This window comes from Helianthus annuus, chromosome 8, assembly GCF_002127325.2.
Source record: "Helianthus annuus cultivar XRQ/B chromosome 8, HanXRQr2.0-SUNRISE, whole genome shotgun sequence".
In the NCBI taxonomy this organism is placed as follows: Eukaryota; Viridiplantae; Streptophyta; class Magnoliopsida; order Asterales; family Asteraceae; genus Helianthus; species Helianthus annuus.
In genome coordinates, this window is record NC_035440.2 from 165,621,383 (window position 1) to 165,646,615 (window position 25,233).

At 42.0% G+C, this 25,233-nt stretch overlaps 1 protein-coding gene across 2 annotated transcripts; it reads right to left on the reverse strand.

Moving 5' to 3' along the window:
- Positions 1–1,757: 1,757 nt before the first annotated feature.
- Positions 1,758–24,174, reverse strand: LOC110873879 (probable anion transporter 4, chloroplastic). Of its 2 annotated transcripts, none has more exons than XM_035976241.1 (8): positions 23,679–24,131; positions 21,849–22,075; positions 21,409–21,760; positions 20,269–20,313; positions 20,030–20,176; positions 19,773–19,910; positions 19,479–19,512; positions 1,758–2,048 (listed from the first exon to the last, which is right to left on the reverse strand). In XM_035976241.1, the coding sequence occupies exons 1-8, from the start codon at positions 24,111–24,113 to the stop codon at positions 1,864–1,866; spliced, it is 1,563 nt and encodes a 520-aa protein (XP_035832134.1). In that variant the 5' UTR covers positions 24,114–24,131; the 3' UTR covers positions 1,758–1,863. The 2 variants fall into 2 exon arrangements, with proteins under 2 accessions (XP_035832134.1, XP_021978599.1); XM_022122907.2 differs by lacking the exon at positions 1,758–2,048 and adding an exon at positions 19,048–19,362 and having other exon boundaries at positions 23,679–24,174.
- Positions 24,175–25,233: the final 1,059 nt, after the last annotated feature.

The window sequence follows — 25,233 nt, forward strand, 5'->3', positions numbered from 1 at the left end:
AAAAGATTATATTATGTTGGTGCACTACATCTGTCGACTTCGTCTTGTATCGAGTCTTAGTTTTAGATTGTTAGATCAGGGCATGTTTTACGAGAAAATAGGATAGAATTTAGGTTTAACCTGGTAGGTCCGCTTATGTGTCACTAGGAGGTCCGCTTATGTGTCAAGTCCGCTTATGTGTCAGGTCCGCTTATATGTCAGGTCCGCTTATGTGTACATGTACCTTGGAGGGAACCTCTTCACCTATAAATAGGTGCACATAAGCGAACCACAAAAACAAGTCTTGTAACTCGTACCGAAGTGCTGCCGGATCGAGATTTGGATGTAAACTGTTATAAATCAATATAGAAAGGTGTTTAAAGAGATTTGCTAGTTGTTTCTACGTTGATTACTTGTTTTCCGCACCTGTAATTGACGAACACTCCTCTGAACGACTCGTTCGGGTCGAAACACGATCCTACATATTATATATATAATAACAATACAGATTCATCTTCTCTCTCTTAACATACGGATTCATCTTCATCTCCATCGCTGCCACACATTCCAAACCCTACCACCACTAAGGCACTGCCCCGTCAATTATAAAGCATTCCACCACTACGCCACACATTCCAAACCTACCCCCATTCCATTTTCAAATGTGCAGCTGCACACCACAAACCCCCGCTCGTCTTCTCTGCCGGCGACCGGAGAAGTTCCGGCCGGCCACCGGCCTTCTTGTTTCTCCGACACACCAACCCCGCACAACCATCCCTTCCCCTCACCTACTTTCCTATGATGATACACCCCCAACTTCCCCTGCAACCCCATTTGCCCCGTCTTACACACACCACAGCGAGAGAGAGAGACTCGGAAGAGAGATGCCGACGACGTCACCTGCTTTCCTCTGATGATACACCCCCAACTGCCGCTGATTTTCGATGATGATGTTGCCGTTGATTGTTGAGGACGATGATGATTTACTGATACTGTTGGTGTCGACGACGAAGGAAGCCGCCGGTGGAAGCCTCTCAACTGGATCTAGGGTTTCGAACCAAGGTTGTGGTGGTGGCCAGATCTGTAGAGTTTGCGATGGTGGTTGAGGACTGGTGGTGATGGCGGTGGCGGGCTGGTGGTAATGGTGATGGCGGTTTGGTGGAAATGGCAGTGGTGGTAGTCGATTAGCAGCAGAGGGAGGGGATAGGTTGCAGGTGATGAATGGTGATGTAATGGTGGTTTGATTTTCTTTTTTAAATGAAAAATGGGTTTGATGATACATAACAAACAAAAATAGATTTATCAATAAACAAATTGATTTTAGGAATTAATAACAAATAATTTAATACTTACATTTATAAATTACTGAAATGCCCTTTTACTTAACGAATACTTTGGATGAAGTTAGGGGCGGGGAGCAAAATCATGAAGGCCTTCAAAGATCAGGGAGTAAAATGGCTATTTTGAAAGGTTTGAGGGCAAAACCGTTAAAGTGACCAAACCACAGGGAGCAAAACGGAAGTTTATTCTTTTTTTGTATTTTCGGAAAGGCAGCACCCTCCTTGATTTATTTATTTGAATTCCTAGCAAACAAGTAACAACCACAAATAATAGAGAACAAAAGAAACCACTTTTGGATCCATGAATTCGTGTTTTTCATTCAATCCTTGATCAAAGGGATTGGACGACTCAAAATCGTTCTTTGCATTCTCTAGTTATAGGTGGTTCTCTAACGAACCTTCCCATACTAGTCTATCTATATAGAGAGCAAGTTATATTGCAATGCGAATGGCATATCCTCGTCATTTTACATGTACATCGGATCTTCTTTTGACAAATCGTATCTACAAAAACAACGAGTATGAGAAAGAAAGAGCTAGCTAGCTAACTACCTTCATCAAAATTCACCCGTTCGCCGGTGGAGAATACGTTCCAGAACAGTGCTGCTGAGAAATAGAGGAGTGATGTCAGCAATAAGAATCCCTGAAAGGAGCCCACCAATTCCACAAAGAAACCAGCTCCAACAGTCCCCAGTATGGCAGCTAATGTGCCTGCAGTATTTGACATGCCTATACAACAAGAACAATATATATTAATATGATTAAAAAGAAAAGAGTAAATCACTTCAACTGTAATATTAACATATTTAAGGAAGGATATGTGAATGATAAGATTGGGTTTCGTACCATGTAGAACACCAGAATACTGTGGAGCAATCTCCTGCTCAAAAAGTAAATTAAATATGTACTTCTGTGGTGCTACAAAAAACTCTGCAGACAGAGGAACAGAAGATGCAATTACAGCAGTTGTTAGCTGTGACAACCCGAAACCTAGAACCTTCGTTGTGTCTTGATGCGATATACTTGTACGATATGTGATTAGTTGAATGATTAAACTAAATGATAACGTGAACCTTTTTACATGATATGTGCTTGTTATGTGTGCATTGTATATATATATGTGTGTATGTGAACCGAGAACCCGACACGAAACAACAACGGACCCGACTCGAGACCAAGAGGTCTCGAGTGAATAGTGAACGAATGGGCCTTTGGGCCGAGAACCTAGTGGCCGGTTGGGCCTTTGGGCCGTGAACCCCCACTCGAAACCCATAAGGATGCAACACTTGGAACTTGACTATAAATACACTACCTTAGTTAGTGTTACCATTTTGTTGAACATTACAACACACACTCTCCTACTTCTCTCTCTCACCTAAACTCTAGAACACAAACACACTCCATCATTCTTGGATCTTTGGACTTGGATCGGCTCACACACACACCCGGTTGGAAGCTTTTCACACACCCTCGAAACCCATAACCGGTTAGTGTTCTTAATGCTTTGTTGAATGTTAGTGTGTTCATGTTATGTTTGTAAGATGAGATTATGTGACAATATGTTAAGATGAGTTATACATAATGTTTTGAAAAGAAATCGGTTCATGAATGTTTCTTGTTATTAGTTGAACTATACATAAATATTTGATGATGAAAATGGGTTCATTGTATGTTAAAAAGGGTGAATGATGATATTGGTTGCACTTGGATTAGATCCGAAAAGTTTGGGTGTTTATACTAAGAAAATCGGCTAATGAATATGTTTGTCAAGTAGGATGCATGCTAGTAAAATTGTATCTTGATAGTTGTTCATGATTTTGGGTGAATAAGTGGTTAATATGTTATGAACTTGTTGAATATGTGTTTGAATATGTGAAGAACACTTTGAATGATAGTTAAGAATGTGAAAACCCTTGTGATTTTGATCCATCTTTGACTAGTAACCTGATTAGGAAAACTGTTAGTGGAATGCTATTGGTAGTTTCCTGAATTGGGCCTGATTATAATGTACCATTAATCTGACCATATCTGCATCAACACGTGAACTTGACAACGACAGCTTACCGACTCGCAATCACCCGTTGCGACTCGCAACCACAGCGTTACAACTCGAGACTACGCGGTTGCGACTCGCAACCATAACAGGACAAGCCGAAACCACAGGTTACGAGTCCCGTTGCGACTCGAGACCTTAGCATGATGAACCGAGACTACGGTTGCGACACCGGTTGCGACTCGCAACCATCCATGATCAACACACAGCATGACTCGAGACCATGCTTGCGAGTCCGGTTGCGACTCGAGACCACACTTTTGGGCCTTAGTTAATGGGCCAGACTGATGGGCTTCTGTGTTAACTGCTTTTACGTGTTTGGGCCTAAGTAGTTGGGCTGAACTTGTGAACCGTATGTGCTTCTATTGACTGTTAACTGTTACTGCTAAACGTGCTTGCCAAACGTGTTGAACATTTGTGCACTACTTGGTTCGACTCTGATTATACGTGATAACCGTGATAGGACGTTATTGAATACTTGCGACTTGATTGACTTTCTGTGATTAACTGCCGAGCAAACCGAGGTGAGTTCACACCCTTTACAAAGCATGGGATTCCCTGGGTTGGGAACGGGGTTAAGGAACGTGGGTTCCTCGTCTACCTTGGGTAGGACGTCAGTGGTTCAGGAATGTGATTCCTCGTCCGGATGGACGGATAAACGTACTAGACTAAAACTCTATCACGAAGTCCCTCCTTTTTGTATCGACTAATCGCCGGGCCAATGGCGAGCGGGTCATTAGTTAGATAGCGCTATTTAGGTCTGACAAGCCTCACACCGTGCCGCAGAGGACGGGCGTGAACTAATGGATCTGGGGCACGTCAATGATGATAGACATTGATGTTTTCAGGGCACATAAACATGACTACAGTCAGCAATCGATACGGTAACGAGTCTAGTATACACATGGGGTAGCCCCCACGGCTGGAGAGCCAGATGATGTACATGGGGTAGCCCCCACGGCCGAAATGCCTGATAACTACATGGGGTAGCCCCCACGGCCGGAGTGCCGGAGTAACTGGGAACGAACATGTCACGTTTTTAAACTATGGGGTAACCCCCACGGCAGGATGCCAGATAAAGTAAACTATTTTCGAAACAACTAAAACGAACGCCCACCCGTGAACTCACTCAACTAGTTGTTGACTCGTTACTACATGCTTTGCAGGACCATAGGTACTCAGTGGGAGCTTGCATGGAGGAGGATCGTTGTGGGACAGGGATTGCTACAAGACTATGTTAAACTTGAAACTTTTGGAACTTATGTTATAACTTTAAACTTATGCTTCCGCTTGCAACTTAAACTTATTTGTTTTGGAACACCAATCGTGATGGTTAAACTTTTATAACTACTTATATGCTTGTTCAGTATGATTGGTGGCTGGATCCTGGTCAGTCACGCCTCCAAGCGGTAGTACTCCGCAGGTGGGATTTTGGGGGTGTGACAGATTGGTATCAGAGCCATTGGTTATAGTGAACTTGGTTTTAATAAAGGAGAAACGTTTTTGTTAAAACCAGACTATAACCGGTATAGCGCTCGACGGTCCACAACGACACTTCGCTCCTCATGCAAGGCTCGACGTTCTAGGTAATATGATGTATGTATATTGCCTACTTGTTAGTTGCGTAGTACACTGCTCATGGTATGCTTGATTAGTATAGCTACTGTTGTTTGAACACGTGCGTGCTTACTCTGTCCTACTATCGTGCTTTCGCGAACCTCTCTCACACGTGTTACTCTTGTTATGAAGAACCATGTCTGGACGCGTTAACATGACACAAGCCCAGTTGACGGCTTTGATCAACGAACGAGTTGCCGCAGCGCTCGCAGCTGCACACGCAGGAGGTATATCCTGCAGTCCGAAATTGTTCTAGGATCATTTGGATCCTACTCTCGTGAACCAACCTTTGTGTTAATCTCTGTCTTTTCTTTCACCTACCTTAGGTCAGTATGCTCAGGCACCGGTGTGCACTTTTAAGACCTTTATGGACTGTCGACCCACGACTTTTAGCGGCACTGAAGGAGCAGTAGGTCTCCTACACTGGTTTGAGAAACTGGAGTCTGTGTTCGAAATGTGCGAATGCCCTGAAGCGCGCAGGGTGAAGTATGCTACTGGTACTCTCGAGGGTTTGGCCCTCACGTGGTGGAATGCTCAGGTGCAGATGTTAGGGTTGGTTGCTGCCAACGCCACCCCATGGGAAACTTTCAAGGAAATGATCAGGGAGGAATACTGCAGTCGTGACGACATTCACAAACTGGAAGATGAGTTCTACAATCTTAAGATGTCGGGGTCAGAAATTGAGGCATACACTAAGAGATCGCATGAGCTTGCTTTGTTGTGTCCTACTATGGTGGATCCTCCCTACAAGCGAATTGAACTCTATCTCAAGGGCTTGGTGCCAGAGATCCAAAGTCATGTGACTTCAGCGAGGTTGACTACTATCCAGCAGGTTGTACAGTTGGCTCACCGTCTCACTGACCAAGCGGTGGAGCAGAACAAGTTACCGAAGCGTATAGGTGCTGCAACTACTTCTGGTACTTCTAGTGGGGATAAACGGAAATGGGATGGAACTTCAAGCAGGGGTTCAACTTCAGTGCAAACTCAGTCTCAGCAGAGAAAGACGGACGATCACAAGAGCCCCAGTCAGCAGTCGTCTGGTGGTCAAAGTCATGGTGGATACAAGGGGAATCACCCCAAGTGCAATCGCTGCAGCCTACACCACAGTGGGCCATGCACCAGGGGCAACTGTCATCGATGCAACAAGCCTGGTCATGTTGCAAAGGATTGCAGAAGCGCATACCCCGTCAACCAGAATCGTCAGCAACCTCAGCAGAACCAGCGACAGCAGCAGGGTAACAACAAAGGATGCTTTCAGTGTGGAGCTGAAGGCCACTTCAAGAAAGACTGTCCCCAACTGAATCAGAACAACAACAACAATCAGGGGAATGGTAACAATGGGAACAACAACAATGGTGCTAGGGGACGAGTGTTCGTGATCGGTCAAGGTGAAGCAAGGAATGATCCCAACGTGGTGACGGGTAAGTTCCTTCTCGACGACTTTTATGTTACAGTCTTATTTGATTCGGGTGCCGATACTAGCTATGTGTCACTAGAAGTTAGTAAGATGCTTAAGCGTATTCCTACACCCCTGAGCGACAAGCACACCGTAGAGCTAGCTAATGGTAAGAGTTTGGAAGCCTCGCACGTAGTCAAGGGTTGCCAGCTTATTCTCGCTAATCAGACCTTCGCTATCGATCTTATTCCTATTGTCTTGGGTAGTTTCGACGTTGTCATTGGGATGGATTGGTTATCCCAACACCGAGCAGAGATTCTTTGCAACGAGAAGATCGTTCGTATTCCTGGTTTAGGTAGTGAACCTCTCATGATTCGTGGCGACAAGAGAAGTGCTGTTGAGAACATCATCTCTCTTCTTAAGGCTCAGAAATGCTTACGAAAGGGCCACACTGCGATTTTGGCTTTAGTTACTGATACCACAGAAAAAGAGAAGAAGTTAGAAGATTTTCCCGTTGTACGCGACTATCCTGAGGTATTCCCTGAGGAATTACCTGGTCTTCCGCCCCATCGCCAAGTCGAGTTTCAGATTGATTTAGCTCCTGGAGCCGCGCCTGTAGCCCGTGCACCTTATCGTTTAGCGCCATCAGAGTTGGAAGAACTCTCCACGCAACTACAAGAACTCTTGGATAAGGGTTTTATTCGTCCTAGCTCATCGCCTTGGGGAGCTCCAGTACTTTTTGTGAAAAAGAAGGATGGTACCTTCAGAATGTGTATCGACTATCGCGAACTCAACAAGGTGACTGTGAAGAATCGTTATCCTCTACCGCGTATTGACGACTTGTTCGACCAGTTGCAGGGGTCGAGCTACTATTCGAAGATCGATTTGAGATCGGGATATCACCAGCTGAGAGTTCGGGAAGAGGATGTCTCTAAGACGGCTTTTAGGACTCGATATGGGCACTATGAGTTTCTGGTCATGCCGTTTGGGCTGACGAACGCACCGGCAGTTTTTATGGATTTGATGAATCGAGTGTGCAAACCGTACCTGGACAAGTTTGTTATAGTCTTCATCGACGACATCCTGATCTATTCTAAGAGTAAAGAAGAGCACGAACAACATCTACGACTTATTCTGGAACTCCTTCGGAAGGAACAGCTTTACGCAAAATTCTCGAAATGCGACTTCTGGCTTCGAGAGGTCCATTTCCTAGGGCATGTGGTGAACAAGGATGGGATTCACGTTGATCCATCCAAAGTGGAATCTATTAAGAACTGGCCTGCACCTCGTACACCAAAGGAAATTCGCCAATTTTTGGGATTGGCAGGTTACTACAGGAGATTCATTAAGGATTTTTCTAAGATCGCGCAACCTCTCACCTTACTAACGCAGAAAGGCGTTGTTTATCATTGGGGAAATGCACAAGAGTTAGCTTTTCAGCATCTAAAGGATAGACTTTGTAGTGCACCTATCCTTTCACTGCCAGAGGGCACAGATGATTTTGTGGTTTACTGTGATGCATCAATTCAAGGTCTTGGTTGTGTATTGATGCAACGAGATAAAGTCATAGCTTACGCCTCACGACAACTTAAAGTTCACGAGAAGAACTACACGACACATGATTTAGAGCTGGGAGCTGTTGTTTTTGCACTTAAACTATGGCGGCATTACCTGTACGGAACCAAGTGCGCCATCTACACCGACCACAGAAGTTTAGAACACATATTCAAGCAGAAGGAACTGAATATGCGGCAGCGACGATGGGTCGAGCTGCTGAATGATTACGAGTGCTCTATCAGGTATCACCCGGGCAAGGCCAATGTAGTGGCGGACGCCCTGAGTCGAAAGGACACTACGCCTAAGCGTGTAAGAGCTTTACAACTCACGATACATTCTAGTCTACCTTCGCAAATACGAGCTGCTCAGATAGAAGCACTGAAACCAGAAAACGTTAGAGCAGAAGCTCTACGCGGGTCAAGGCAACGCTTAGAACAGAAGGAAGATGGTGCTTATTATGTAACAGGACGCATTTGGGTCCCGCACTATGGCGATTTACGGGAACTTGTGATGGATGAAGCGCACAAATCTCGCTACTCGGTACACCCTGGTTCGGACAAGATGTACCACGATATTAAAACTACGTATTGGTGGCCTAGCATGAAGGCCCACATAGCAACTTACGTCAGCAAGTGTTTGACTTGTGCGCGAGTCAAGACAGAATATCAGAAACCTTCAGGCCTACTCCAACAACCAGAGATACCACAATGGAAATGGGAGCAAATTTCCATGGATTTCGTTACTGGCCTACCTAGATCACAGCGCGGGAACGATACTATTTGGGTGATCGTGGATCGACTCACGAAATCCGCACATTTCTTGGCAATCAAGGAGACGGATAAGTTCTCCACTCTGGCGGAAATATACCTCAAGGAAGTTGTTTCAAGGCACGGGGTGCCCACTTCTATTATCTCTGATCGAGATGCACGCTTTACTTCGGAACTGTGGCAGGCAATGCACAAGTCTTTTGGCTCACGTCTAGATATGAGCACAGCGTATCACCCACAGACGGACGGGCAGTCCGAGCGAACTATTCAGACCTTAGAAGACATGCTTCGTGCATGTGTAATCGACTTTGGCAACAGCTGGGAAAGGCATCTGCCACTCGTGGAATTCTCGTATAATAACAGCTACCACACCAGCATTAAAGCTGCTCCGTTTGAGGCATTGTACGGACGTAAATGCCGGTCACCCCTCTGTTGGGCAGAGGTGGGGGATAGTCAGATCACTGGTCCAGAACATGTGGTAGACACTACTGAGCGGATTGCTCAAATACGACAACGCATGGCGGCCGCTCGTGACCGTCAGAAGGCATACGCCGATAAGGGCAGGAAACCACTTGAGCTCCAGGTTGGGGAGCGGGTATTACTCAAAGTTTCACCCTGGAAGGGTGTGGTTCGTTTTGGTAAACGAGGGAAACTCAACCCACGGTACGTTGGACCTTTTGAGATTCTTGAGAAAATAGGCAAGGTGGCCTACCGACTGAAATTACCAACAGAACTCGGTGCAGTTCACAACGTTTTCCATGTGTCGAATCTGAAGAAGTGTCTGTCAGATGAGACGCACGTAGTTCCTCTGAAGGAACTTACGATCGACGAACAGTTGAAATTCGTCGAAGAACCTGTCGAGATCACGGACCGGGATGTTAAGGTCCTCAAGAACACTAGAATACCTCTTGTTCGAGTTCGTTGGAACTCACGTCGCGGCCCAGAGTTTACCTGGGAGCGCGAAGATCGGATGAAACAAAAGTATCCCCAACTGTTTGAGAACAGTACAAACGCTACTGAGGCTGAAGCTACGGAATTTCGGGACGAAATTCCAGATCAACGGGGGGTGGATGTGACACCCCAGGATAACCGGGAAAACCTTGCAACCTAACTAGCTTCCTCAGTGAGTGCCGTCAAATTTCGGGACGAAATTTCTTTCAACTTGGGGATGATGTGACAACCCGAAACCTAGAACCTTCGTTGTGTCTTGATGCGATATACTTGTACGATATGTGATTAGTTGAATGATTAAACTAAATGATAACGTGAACCTTTTTACATGATATGTGCTTGTTATGTGTGCATTGTATATATATATGTGTGTATGTGAACCGAGAACCCGACACGAAACAACAACGGACCCGACTCGAGACCAAGAGGTCTCGAGTGAATAGTGAACGAATGGGCCTTTGGGCCGAGAACCTAGTGGCCGGTTGGGCCTTTGGGCCGTGAACCCCCACTCGAAACCCATAAGGATGCAACACTTGGAACTTGACTATAAATACACTACCTTAGTTAGTGTTACCATTTTTTTGAACATTACAACACACACTCTCCTACTTCTCTCTCTCACCTAAACTCTAGAACACAAACACACTCCATCATTCTTGGATCTTTGGACTTGGATCGGCTCACACACACACCCGGTTGGAAGCTTTTCACACACCCTCGAAACCCATAACCGGTTAGTGTTCTTAATGCTTTGTTGAATGTTAGTGTGTTCATGTTATGTTTGTAAGATGAGATTATGTGACAATATGTTAAGATGAGTTATACATAATGTTTTGAAAAGAAATCGGTTCATGAATGTTTCTTGTTATTAGTTGAACTATACATAAATATTTGATGATGAAAATGGGTTCATTGTATGTTAAAAAGGGTGAATGATGATATTGGTTGCACTTGGATTAGATCCGAAAAGTTTGGGTGTTTATACTAAGAAAATCGGCTAATGAATATGTTTGTCAAGTAGGATGCATGCTAGTAAAATTGTATCTTGATAGTTGTTCATGATTTTGGGTGAATAAGTGGTTAATATGTTATGAACTTGTTGAATATGTGTTTGAATATGTGAAGAACACTTTGAATGATAGTTAAGAATGTGAAAACCCTTGTGATTTTGATCCATCTTTGACTAGTAACCTGATTAGGAAAACTGTTAGTGGAATGCTATTGGTAGTTTCCTGAATTGGGCCTGATTATAATGTACCATTAATCTGACCATATCTGCATCAACACGTGAACTTGACAACGACAGCTTACCGACTCGCAATCACCCGTTGCGACTCGCAACCACAGCGTTACAACTCGAGACTACGCGGTTGCGACTCGCAACCATAACAGGACAAGCCGAAACCACAGGTTACGAGTCCCGTTGCGACTCGAGACCTTAGCATGATGAACCGAGACTACGGTTGCGACACCGGTTGCGACTCGCAACCATCCATGATCAACACACAGCATGACTCGAGACCATGCTTGCGAGTCCGGTTGCGACTCGAGACCACACTTTTGGGCCTTAGTTAATGGGCCAGACTGATGGGCTTCTGTGTTAACTGCTTTTACGTGTTTGGGCCTAAGTAGTTGGGCTGAACTTGTGAACCGTATGTGCTTCTATTGACTGTTAACTGTTACTGCTAAACGTGCTTGCCAAACGTGTTGAACATTTGTGCACTACTTGGTTCGACTCTGATTATACGTGATAACCGTGATAGGACGTTATTGAATACTTGCGACTTGATTGACTTTCTGTGATTAACTGCCGAGCAAACCGAGGTGAGTTCACACCCTTTACAAAGCATGGGATTCCCTGGGTTGGGAACGGGGTTAAGGAACGTGGGTTCCTCGTCTACCTTGGGTAGGACGTCAGTGGTTCAGGAATGTGATTCCTCGTCCGGATGGACGGATAAACGTACTAGACTAAAACTCTATCACGAAGTCCCTCCTTTTTGTATCGACTAATCGCCGGGCCAATGGCGAGCGGGTCATTAGTTAGATAGCGCTATTTAGGTCTGACAAGCCTCACACCGTGCCGCAGAGGACGGGCGTGAACTAATGGATCTGGGGCACGTCAATGATGATAGACATTGATGTTTTCAGGGCACATAAACATGACTACAGTCAGCAATCGATACGGTAACGAGTCTAGTATACACATGGGGTAGCCCCCACGGCTGGAGAGCCAGATGATGTACATGGGGTAGCCCCCACGGCCGAAATGCCTGATAACTACATGGGGTAGCCCCCACGGCCGGAGTGCCGGAGTAACTGGGAACGAACATGTCACGTTTTTAAACTATGGGGTAACCCCCACGGCAGGATGCCAGATAAAGTAAACTATTTTCGAAACAACTAAAACGAACGCCCACCCGTGAACTCACTCAACTAGTTGTTGACTCGTTACTACATGCTTTGCAGGACCATAGGTACTCAGTGGGAGCTTGCATGGAGGAGGATCGTTGTGGGACAGGGATTGCTACAAGACTATGTTAAACTTGAAACTTTTGGAACTTATGTTATAACTTTAAACTTATGCTTCCGCTTGCAACTTAAACTTATTTGTTTTGGAACACCAATCGTGATGGTTAAACTTTTATAACTACTTATATGCTTGTTCAGTATGATTGGTGGCTGGATCCTGGTCAGTCACGCCTCCAAGCGGTAGTACTCCGCAGGTGGGATTTTGGGGGTGTGACATTAGCTGACTTTGATGATCTATTCCAGGATTTAAAGTCCTTACCTCCGACTAGAGGGCAATATGATCATAGGATTCCTTTGAAACAAAGGGCTGATGGTGTGAGCTTGAGGCCCTATAGGTATCTTGTTGTGCAAAAGGATGTTATAGAGAAAATGACAAATGAGTTGCTGGAACAAGGGGTAATCAGAACAAGCACTAGTTCTTTTGCTTCACCGGTGGTAATCAGGTTACTATTCCTGATAGGTTTCCTATACCTTTGGTGGAAGATTTAATGGATGAGTTATATGGAACTAAGTTCATTTCTAAACTTGATTTGAAGTCTGGTTATTATCAAATCAGGATGGGGGCAGAAGATATTCATAAGACAGCATTCAAGACTGATAATGGTCACTTTGAGTTCTTGGTAATGCCTTTTGGCCTTACAAATGCTCATTCTACTTTCCAAGGTTTGATGAATCATGTCTTTAAACAATATTTGAGGAAGTATGTGTTGGTATTTTTTGATGATATATTGGTTTATAGTCCTTGTTGGGAAACTCACATGTTACATTTGAAAGATATATTAGTTGTGTTGAGACAACACCAGTTGGTGGCAAAAAATAGTAAATGTGATTTTGGTGCTACTGAGTTGGAATATTTGGGACACATCATTTCTCAAAAAGGGGTAGCTACGGATCCTGCAAAGGTATCAGCTATTCAGCAGTGGCCTGTCCCAAGAAATGTCAAAGAATTGAGGGGATTTTTGGGTCTTACGGGTTATTATAGAAGATTTGTGAAAGATTATGGTAGTATTACGAAACTACTGACTCAATTACTTGAAAAGGATTCTTTTCAGTGGTCTAATATAGCTCAGCAGGCTTTTGAGAGGTTGAAAAGTAGCATGAGTCAGCCTCCTGTGTTAGCATTACCTGATTTCAGTGAAACTTTTATAGTGGAAGCTCAGCAGGCTTTTGAGAGGTTGAAAAGTAGCATGAGTCAGCCTCATGTGTTAGCATTACCTGATTTCAGTGAAACTTTTATAGTGGAAACTGATGCTTCAGGGTATGGAATTGGGGCGGTTCTGTAACAACCCGCACCTTCGTGCGTTGTTACTACTCGACACACTCGTTACGCCTAGCACCGGAGATTCGGATCATAATGAAATCATACCAGTTATATCGCTAAATCGAAGTATAATTGAATAACTACGCATATTCTATCGCTATTACAAACCTATTTTGCATAACACTCACGATGATGTCGAATAAGGGCCTAATCTACCCTTCTCGACGAGCGTGAGGTGTCAAAATGTAAGTAATCGACGCTAACGAGGGCTATCGGGTGAGTACTATGACTCTAACCGTCATGACGATGATGGCAATACGAGTAAGTAGTGCCCCGGTAGTCATCGTGGCACATCACATCGAAGAACGCACTCGAAGGCACGCGTAATTCGATCACCGCACTGAGAATTGGATACATAAATACGTATATACGACCCTTTTGTGATTAATAATAATAAATAATTTAATAATTATATAAATATATGAAAATATGGCTCAAACCGTCGAAATCGCACCAAAAACGGGATCAAAAGGCTTCCGAACGGATCAATTCGATCAGGCTAGTCCAATTGGTCAGACCGGCCCAATCAGATAGGCCAGTCCGATCGGATGGACCAGCCGATCGGATGGGCCAGTCCGATCGAATGGGCCAGCCGATCGACTGGGCCAGCCGATCGACTGGGCCCGCCGATCGACTGGGCCAACCGATCGACTGGGCCAGCCGATCGACTGGGCCAACCGATCGACTGGGCCAGCCGATCGACTGGGCCAGCCGATCCAGTCACTGTTTTGCCTTCCTTTCTCCTTCCTTGCCTATAAATACCCCTCCATTCCCTCCCAAACACTTGTGTTGCTGCTCCTAACCGACCAAGACGTTCCAGCCCTCAAATCTCTCGATTTCTTCCGATTCTTGTAAGTTTTCAACCCGAATCTTGTACTTTCTTGATCCAAATGCAATCCTTCATCTTTCTATCTTTCAAATCCCAATTTTCAACCGTGAAATCAACGGATTTGGGCTGTTCTAAGGTGATGTCACCATAAAGTTCTTCAAAGGTGATGTCATCCCATGAAGAACAACTCAGATTCGGATGATTTACATACGATTCTTCATGAATCTCAACCAAATCAATGTTTTTCTAATCAAAAGGCCACGGATTTGGGATGTTCGGATAGATTTCATCACAAAGTTCTTATGAACTTCAAGTGTTGACCTCATATCATCAAGAACAACTCAGATCTAGGGCATTTCCTAAGTAAAATCAAGGTTTTTACATCAGATCTATACATAAAAATGGTAAAACCAAAACTTAGACCAATCTCCTACACATTTCTTAGTGTTGTGTTGGTCTAGGATCTGATTTCTAGTGATAAAATGATCGATTTCGAGTTAAACACGGAAAAACCGACAAAAACGACCAGTTCCGACGAACGGGGTGATTCCCGGCCGTTAAAACAGGTCGGAATTGACGGGATTTCAGTTGCTTAACGCCTCATCGTAACGACTCGACCCAAAACGCCGAAAAACGCTCGAAAAATCATCGAAAACAGCCGAACAGGATGGCCAATCGAGTGGCCCAATCGATCGAACAGACCAGTCGATCGAGTGGCCCAATCGATCGAACAGACCAGTCGATCGAGTGGCCCAATCGATCGAACAGACCAGTCGATCGAGTGGCCCATTCGATCGAACAGGCCAATCGATCGAGTGGCCCATTCGATCGAACGGCCCATTCGATCGATCAAGCCGTCCGATCGATCAGGCCCATCCGTCCGACCGACCAGGCCCACTCGATTGAGTGGCCTGTTCGACTGGGCCAGCCCAATTTCACCATTTTGTCCGATTTCAACCCAATTTTGCCGATTTCACGCAAATCGATACCGTTTAACGCATAGTAACCTATCACTCACGTAAATTATCTGAAATCAGGATATTCTCCGGCACCGGTTCCGCTAACCTAATCGAATACGCGCTGTGAGTATACTTGACCCCTTTTATCGAATTTTTGGGTGTAACATACGTTCCATAACAACCGAACTTATCAAACGAATGATTCAATTTGACAATTTATCACTTGCGAATAACTGTTTGCATAGATATACGTGATGCTAGTTGCATGTATGCTAGGACTTATACTCGTGACGTCCCACCAACAACTAGTATAGTACTATTCCACCCGACGGGGTCTAGTTATGCCAGAGTCGAGCATCGAGGACTTAGCTGGTAGTATCAGTTTTGTGAGTATATATGTCGTGTATTACGTTTATGCATGTGGAAATTCGCAGCACTTTTAATCTATCATACTATACATATCAAACCTGTATACTCGCCAATACTTTTGTATTGACAAAGTTTTAACGTATGTTGCAGGTTTAGCCGAAGTTTACATCAAATCAAGCTAGGAAGTCTAGAAACTCATCTAAATTATAGGTTGTCGGATTTGAATTGTTCGAGAGAACAAGAAATCTGTGATAACTTATGTGATTGTATTGTTTGTTAGTATGGGATGACAAATGTAATAAATATTATCGCAATATAGTTGTTATGGATTCTCTTGAGCAATCTGATTCGCCTAGTGCCGCGCCCCGATGATTCCGCCATCGGTTGGGGTGTGACAGGTTCTTATGCAAAGAGGGCATCCTATTGCTTACATTAGTAAAGCATTGTCTCCTAGACATATGTCTTTATCTACTTATGAGAGGGAACTGTTGGCAATTATTCATGCAGTTCAAAAATGGCAGCCATATTTAGCACATAATCACTTTGTGATCAAAACGGTCAGTTTGAAATATCTTTGGATGGTAAAATTTCTACACCATTTCAACAGAGGTGGTTATCAAAACTGATGGGGTTTAATTTTGATATTGTATACAAGAAGGGAGTTGACAATAAAGTTGCAGATGCATTGTTAAGAGTAACTCATGGAGAGGTCTTACAGCTGGCTGCTTCTTCAGTACATACTGATTTATGGGCTGCCATTAGAGAAGGATGGACACAAGATGAGGATTTGGTGAATATTATACAAGATTTACAAAAAGATCCTTTATCTCATGGGCAGTATAGTTGGAATAATAATGAATTGCGAAGGATGGGTAAACTGGTCATTGGCATAATAATTCCCTTGAAACAGCAAATTTTGGAAATGGATGCATGATTCAGGACAAGGAGGTCATTCAGGAGTTCATGCAACTACAAATAGGGTTGCTAGGCTATTTTATTGGCTAAAATTAAAAAAAGATGTCTTGACTTATATAAAGCAGTGTACTGTTTGCAAGCAATGTAAGTCAGAAACAGTAGCTTATCCTGGTATGTTACAACCTTTGCCTATTCCTAAAGCCGTATGAGAAGACATAGCCATGGATTTTGTGGAGGGATTACCTAAATCTGGGAATAAAGAGGTTATTTGGGTAGTGGTTGATAGGCTAAGTAAAGGAGCACATTTTGTAGCTTTACAACATCCTTTTACAGCAGTAGATGTGGCACAGATGTATTTAGATTACAGGCTGCATGGTCCTCCTAAATCCATTGTGTCGGATAGGGATAAAGTGTTTGTAAGTCGTTTTTGGAAAGAACTGCTGTTATTACAAGGAGTGGAGCAGAAAATGTCTAGTTCTTATCATCCGCAAACAGATGGGCAGACTGAAGTCTTGAATAGATGCTTGGAAAATTATTTGAGATGTCTGTGTTTTGAAAAGCCTAAAGATTGGGTACAGTGGCTGCCCTTAGCTGAATACTGGTACAACACAACTTATCAATCTGCCATAAAATGCACTCCTTTTGAAGTGATTTATGGGTAGCCACCTCCTTTGCACTTACCTTATCTTCCGGGTGAAAGTAATGTGGAAGCAGTGGATAGAAGTCTGATTGTACGGGAAGAGGTTATTAATATCCTTAAAGCTAATCTGGTTCAAGCTCAGCAGAGGATGAAAAGGCTGGCAGATGATCACAGATCGGAAAGGTGCTTTAATATAGGGGATTGGGTGTATTTGAAACTGCAGGCTGCAGCCTTATAGGCAGCAATCTGTTGCTCAAAGGGGTAATCAAAAGTTGTCTGCAAAATATTTTGGACCATACTTAATTTTGTCTAAGGTAGGGGAAGTGGCTTATACGCTGTAGTTGCCAAAGGGGTCCTGTATTCATCCTACAGTTCATGTGTCAATGCTTAAAAAGTATCATGGTCCCTTACCTATTACTGTGAATAATGGAGGTATGGAACAAGTATCTGCACAAGAACATGAGAGTGGTATTGAGACTAAGGTGTCTAAAAGGTTTAATAGAATGGTTGTTCATTAGTTGGTTAAATGGAAACATGTTGGGCCAGAAGATGCTACTTGGGAAGAGGCAGATGTGATAAAGCAAAAGTTTCCAACTTTTGATCCTTGGGGTCAAGGATCATCTTCACAGGGGGGGGGAGGGGTATTGATACGGTTTAGATGGTTAGGGAGTTAGTTAGAGGTAGTTATGTGTGGTTAGCAGTCAATTGGAAGAAAGATGTGTTAGTTGGAAGGTTAGTTAATAGTGTGAGGGGTATAAATAGAAGTATTGTAATAGAATAGGGGTATCTTGGAAATAATGACAAATTTCTTTCAAACCACTGCTCTCATCAACTGTCATTAACAGCCTTTCGGAAGCTCTTTCTTATCCGAGCATCCCTGAGTGTTAATCAGCGTGACCATTGTTAATCAATCTCAAGCTTGTTCAAATTCAAACCATATCGAAGAGGTACTTGCTGGAGTCTCGAGGTTCTTCATGACTTGGAACTCATAATGATAATAATCGAAGCATTTGAAAATTGAAAAATGTCCATCTTCAACCCCTACACCCCTACTCTCCTTATACAACTACTCTTTGAAAAGTAATCTATCGGCTCGTTTACAGCCCTAATCAGAGATGAGCAAATGGTACCGGGTAGAAGTACTGAATTTTCCGAACTAAAAGATTTTCAAAATCATTTCGGTACTGACTTTTGGGGTTTTCTGTACAAGGCTGGTGACGGTTTTTACCTTCGTGTATCGATAATTGTACCAGGCTGGTACCGATTTTTACCTTCACGTACCGAACCGAACCGAACCATACATGTATTTTCGATACAAGTATCGGTTGACACAAAGCTTATTCAACTTAAAAAGTAAGGAAATAATTATTAATATATTACTATAATACTGTTAAAAAGGTTTGAAAATTAATATAAGGATAATTAAAAACAAATTACTGTTCAAAAGGTTTGAAAATTAATATAAGGATAATAATAATTTTCATTAAAAACAACAGTTTCTAGTGGATTAAAAATAGATCCAACTTATGTAATTTGTAGACCTGTCATCAAATACTTTTTAACTACAATACAATCATAACGGGTCCAGGGCAATCAACAAGTCTGGCATTCACCGTGTTTTTTTTTGGGAAAGGCAGCACCCTCCTTGATTTATTTATTTGAATTCCTAGCAAACAAGTAACAACCACAAATATAACAGAGAACAAAAGAAACCACTTTTGGATCCATGAATCGTGTTTTCATTCAATCCTTGATCAAAGTGATTGGACGACTCAAAATCGTTCTTTGCGTTCTCTAACGAACCTTCCCATACTAGTCGTCTATCTATATAGAGAGCAAGTCATATAAATTGCAATGCGAATGGCATATTATCCTTGTCATTTTACATGTACATCGGATCTTCTTTTGACAAATCGTATCTACAAAAACAACGAGTATGAGAAAGAAAGAGCTAGCTAACTACCTTCATCAAAATTCACCCGTTGGCCGGTGGAGAATATGTTCCAGAACAGTGCTGCTGAGAAATAGAGAAGTGATGTCAGCAATAAGAATCCCTGAAAGGAGCCCACCAATTCCACAAAGAAACCAGCTCCAACAGTCCCCACTATGGCAGCTAATGTGCCTGCAGTGTTTGACATGCCTATACAACAACAATATAATATTAATATTAATAATATGATTAAAAAGAAAAGAGTAAATCACTTCAACTGTATTATTATTAACATATATAAGGAAGGATAAGATTGGGTTTCGTACCATGTAGAACACCAGAATACTGTGGAGCAATCTCCTGCTCAAAAAGTAAATTAAATATGCATGTCAAGTGCTAATCGCTTAATGTGTATTCAAATTCTTATAATGTCCTCAGTTTAAGGAAAAAAAAAAGGATTTAGATCATTAATATGCTTGTAATCATGAAAATAATAATAATTATTTACAAATAAACAAAAACTGGACCCAAAAGTGTTGGTGTCCCCTAACCTGTTTGGAATTACGTGTTTTGGCCCTAAATTATATCTATGTGTCACGACACGAGAGAACAGACATTACCTGAAGGTTAACAAGGAATCCACAGTGACTAAATGATTTCAGACCCACAGCTAAAGTAAGCCAAGCGGACGCTACTACTGGGCTTTTTGCCATAATCAGACCAATAAGAGCAATACCGGGTCCCACAAAACCAATTGACTGAAACAAGAAAGAAAGAATTCAACCAAAAACAATTAAATAGTTTGGTGTGGATGTTTTTACTATCAATTTACTGGTTTACTTAGTTCCATGATATTAATAAATATCAACACACCTACCTGCATAATTTTGCGAGTCAAAGTTATGGTCATCCCACTTTGAATCAGTTTGTCCGAAAAAACACCAGCCAAGTAACCCACTAATGCCATCATACTCCAAGGAACAGCACTAAACCATGCTGCTTGTCGAAGGTCAACATGATATATCTGGACATCACGCAACATTTTATCATATGTTTATTTCAATATATATATGTATCTAGAGAAAGAAACAGAATATGCCATTGAGAGAGACTTACTGTTTTAAAGTAAACCGGCATCCATGAAAGAATAACAAAGAATCCCTGTGGAACAAAAAAAAAGGTATAATATACACAAAGTCAGTATCCTCCATGATAATAGCCAGTAACTCTAGCATAAAAAAAAAACAACTTAGAAACATAATCAAGGTGAACACCCATTGAAGAGTACAGACTTCCAACCCATTCCCTTGCGATGAGCCGATTCGAGTCACGTGTTATCTTTTATGTGTATGTTTTAACTTTAATTGGTCAAACATGTAAACTAGAAAATTTGCTACAACTGAATTGAGTCAAACAAGTTGAAAGTCACCTACAGTGCATTTAATGCATATTTTACAGAATTCTAAAAGAACTTTTTTTGTTTCGGAAAAAAGGTGTTTTCGGCTATACAGTTAATGTGATATATCACCGATATATTGGTTAACGATCCCCATGTAAAATATCGGTACTGATATTATCGGTGATATTTGACCGATATATCATTGATTTTCCGGATATCAATACCTTTCTTCTTAGCTCTACCATTCGTCTTTCTTCTTATTGCTGCTATTAGTGTTTTAAGTCTTAATTGTTAATTGTTAGTGTTTTAAGTCTTAGTGAGTTCCTACTTGCTACAATTGTTAGTGTTTTGCAAGTTCCAAAAGGTTAATTTCTTAATAGTAGGAGAGTATACTATATTATAAGTGGTAAATTGATATATATATATAGTGAAAGTGTAATGTACAATGTGCCTTATCGTACGAGCGACGAGATGTGAATCCCGCACGTTATAACCCCCATAACAAAAACCCCGCATGTTGTAAAATACCAAAGTCTGCATGTTGGGAAAAAACCCGCAACATTGTAAAAAAAATCCACATGTTGAAACTGAATCTCGTACGCATCGTACGTTAAGACAAATTGTACGTTAACCAACCCCTATATATATATAAATTCTGCATGATATTAAAAATACCGATATCTCACCGACATAACATATATCTCAAATATCGGTACTTGATCGATATCCAATTTTTTACCGCATTAACTGCATAGGTTTTCGGTCAATCTAACACGTAGAGAAATCATCCCATTACACAACCTACCCATGCGCTATTTTATTGCATATGCTAAAACATAGGGAGAAAAATAAAGTACCCAGCTATGCATGGAATTAGCAACAATGAGGGACCAAGTAGGTAATTTAGAAAGCAAACGCCTGAACGGTGGGATTATTTTGGCTGTCTTCATTTGACCCTTTTTCCTTTTGCTTTGTATGTATTCTAACTCATATTTAGTTATTTGAGGGCTTCTCTCTGGAGTGCTAGATGTTGCAGATACCCATACCAAAACCCATAGAAAGCCAGATAATCCAAATATTATAAAGGGTCCTCCTACACCACCTTGTGACATCAGGATCGGAGAAAGCGTGAGTCCAATAGCACTTCCAAGCTGGAACCCAGCCATTGCAAGCCCAACAGCCCTTGACCGTTCCGTTTCTGGAAACCATCTAAAAAAACAAATTTGACCCGTTACCATAATCCGAATCGATGCATGGTAAATCAAATGTTTGGTAAGGAGAGGTTATTAGTTATTACCTTGCTATCATGTTGTTCATACATGGAAGTGCTACGCCTTCTGCAACGCCAAGCAAAGCACGCATGGTAAGTAGTGCCAAAAGAGAATGATCGGCAGCCCATGGGGTAAGAAATGTAGCCATTGACCATAAAGCTACCCCACATGCCATAACTATTTTACCACCATAATAGTCCACTAGTGTTCCTCCGGCAATCGGTGATATCATATAACCCCAAAGAAAAGATGACTGCCGACGGAAACAACAATGACATTTGCAAATAAGATCAAAGCAAAGCAAAGCAATCCAAGTTAAGATAAAGTACAAGTTACGAAAGGTAAAGTAAATAAATGCTTGTATAAACTTGACAGGATCCGGATCCTTGAAATATGACGTACATCTTAACTGGTCAGCATAGGGACGTGTCGGCCAAACTTGTTGGTCAGCATAAAACTTTTGTAGATCATAACTAAAATGTGTAAGACAATCAATGTTGGACAAAGTTGTCTATCAGTGTAGGATAACATACATGTGTATACATTTGTTTAGTAGTTATGGAATAGTCAGTGTAACATTTCTAAAGTCTTAACATTTCCAAGGCAGTTTCACGCTAACCTTATACGATGACAACCCTTACACTGACTCTTGCATAAATGATCAGATATATAACTGTCATAAACTTTTCACCTCAAAAAAGTGCAAAGGTAACTTAATATCTGTTAAAAGGATGTAACTAACGTTTCATCAACAGTTGCAACGTTTTATGGAAAGTGCACTAATTAAGTATTTATATACTATTCCATGTTCTTGAGGACACACATATACATATAGAAATCAATCAGAACATGCAAATTCATCTCATAATAAATCTGACTGACTAAGTTTTGCATATGTTATTGCCGTATACTGAAGTGTTAGCTTCCCAAAGTTGATTTTGCTTGCGATACCCAGACATCTATAGGAGGGCCGATATACTACTTTTAGAAAGTGATTGGTGTACATTATATAAAGAAACATATCCAGGCCATATGGTTAGCATTACCGTTGCCACAAACAATTCCCCAACAGAAAATTCCTAGAATACAAATTACCATTTGGTTACAGTTTAACCAGTCAAAGTGAAAGAAAAAGAGCGCCTTTTCTTATCAACTGCAGAATCACTGGTACGAGTGGTTCTAATCAGCTCACAAGCACACTTGCCTTACACTGAAGTGCTACTTACGGAAAGTGAATCTTGTACACAATATAAGGAAACATATCTTCTAGGCTATATGATTATCATTACCATCACCACAGACAATTCCCCAAAAATCCTCAGAGTACAAATTGCCATTTAGTTACAGTTTAACCTTTTTTTTTGAACAGTGGCGGCGTATTCGGGCTTAGTGGCATGCCTCTTCAGATGGAAATGGAATTACAACCGTTCATTATTAGTTTGACACTCGAGGATGGTGCCAGGACTGGCTCGTTCGTGACTTGCTTTATTCGCTGGCAACAAGATTTGAACCCAGGTCTCCCCCACCCACGGAGTGCTGCTGGACCACCAGAAGGCCTTTGGCAGTAAAAGGTTAACTAATCAAACGAAAATAGTAAGAGCACAGACAGACAGACAGACAGACGTAACAATTTTTTTCCTATCAACTGCAGCAGGCAGGGATAAGTCAATCTTCCTAGTCAACAAGCACAGTTGCAGCATCAATTATAATCTATTAAATCTCTAATCCAATGATTCAACCTTCATCTTATCATGCCTACCAAATATACAATTAACTAATCATGCATCACAAAGTTTACATTCAACCTAAGCCCTAGAACACCAAACCACAAATCAAACTCACACAAAACAAACTACCTGAACAACACCAGCAAAAGCCTGACTCCAGCCACGAGACTGCGACAACGGAACAATCGCAACCGACATCACAACACGATCCGCATTACACAGCGCCAGCGCCAACGCCACCATCGCAACAACTTTAACTCTCTCTGATGTAATAAACTCCAGAAAACTCGGCTCCGATGCTTCTTCATCTTCGTTAACCGAGACTCTAGGCTGTGCATCGTCCGATGAAACCCTAGGTTTTGGGAGAAAACGAGCGGAAATTCGAGTTCTACATGCTTCGTGGTGGATTTGGATTGTTGGCTTTGAAGTTTGGAGAGTTGAATTTGAAGAAAAAGACGATGATGATTTGGAGAAAGATTTGATGGTTCTGGTTTTTCGAGGGTTTTGGAGAATGGTGGCCGGAGGAAAACCGGACGGCGGAGTGACGGTGGCCGGAGAGTACATGGGGTTTGGTGAATCTGTGATAGTAGTAGTAGTGTAAGTAGCATTTTGTCACTTTATTAATTCGCTAAAATTAGAATTAAACAATAGCTTAAAGTTTATATATTTTTGAGTAAACTTGTTGGATACATTCGCAATTTTTAAGTCCAAGGTTTTCAAATTCTTAAGTCCAAGGTTTTTTTACCCATGGCTTTATAGCCTAGTGGCATCTTGGGGGTGAGATAAGACTTTGGACCAATAAGTCACGATGATACTACAGTGGTCCGTCAGTGATCCAAATTTGCCGTTCAAAAAAAAAAAACAGTTTTTTTTTTATTTTTTTTATTTTTTTTATAGCATGGCAGTTTTAGGTTGAGTGGGATGAAGCCAATTTTGGTAAATTAGGGATCCAATGTGTTTGCAGACTGTGATTTATGAATCTAGAAGGGCAAAACAATAGTAGGGTGTGAAGGGTGATTTCAATTTCGTGAAGGAGCAATAAAGGTGGTGTTCGTGGATTTTTTTTTGGACAGAAATTGCACCAAATTTGTTTTTGGCAAGACTCGAATCTTTGACATAAAGGGAATCAACACCTTAACCCAATGGATTTGTCAATTAAACCAACCCCACCCAGTAGGGTTCGTAGATGATAGAAAAGAAAATGACTATTGATTGATTGGGCTATGAAGTATGCCATGTACCATGCTTTTGTTGTTTTAAGTTCCTATTAAGACACACAGTGGGGTATGGTGGGACGTGAGTTGGGGGCATGGTGCAACACGTGGAGTATGGGTCATTCAAGACCAAAAGCCAATTTCAAAAGGGTATGGTGGGCGTGTGGCTGGGGTGACGTGGAAAAAAGGTCAGTTTCAAAGAGCTAGTGCTCTTGGCTACTGAGGTTCCGTCATGTCATGTGAGTAGCCCCGCCCAAGCAATCAAATTTTACTATTTTTAGCATATTTTAACCATTTACTATTTTCAAACATGTTTTCACCACACTTCACTATATGTCATCTTGATTTTACTATTAAACATGTTTTTAATCATCACATTATATCACTACTTAATTCAAGCATGATCACATAACCTTTCATGTTGTTGATAAGATCACATTACCTGCATAATTATCAACAATGTTGTTAAT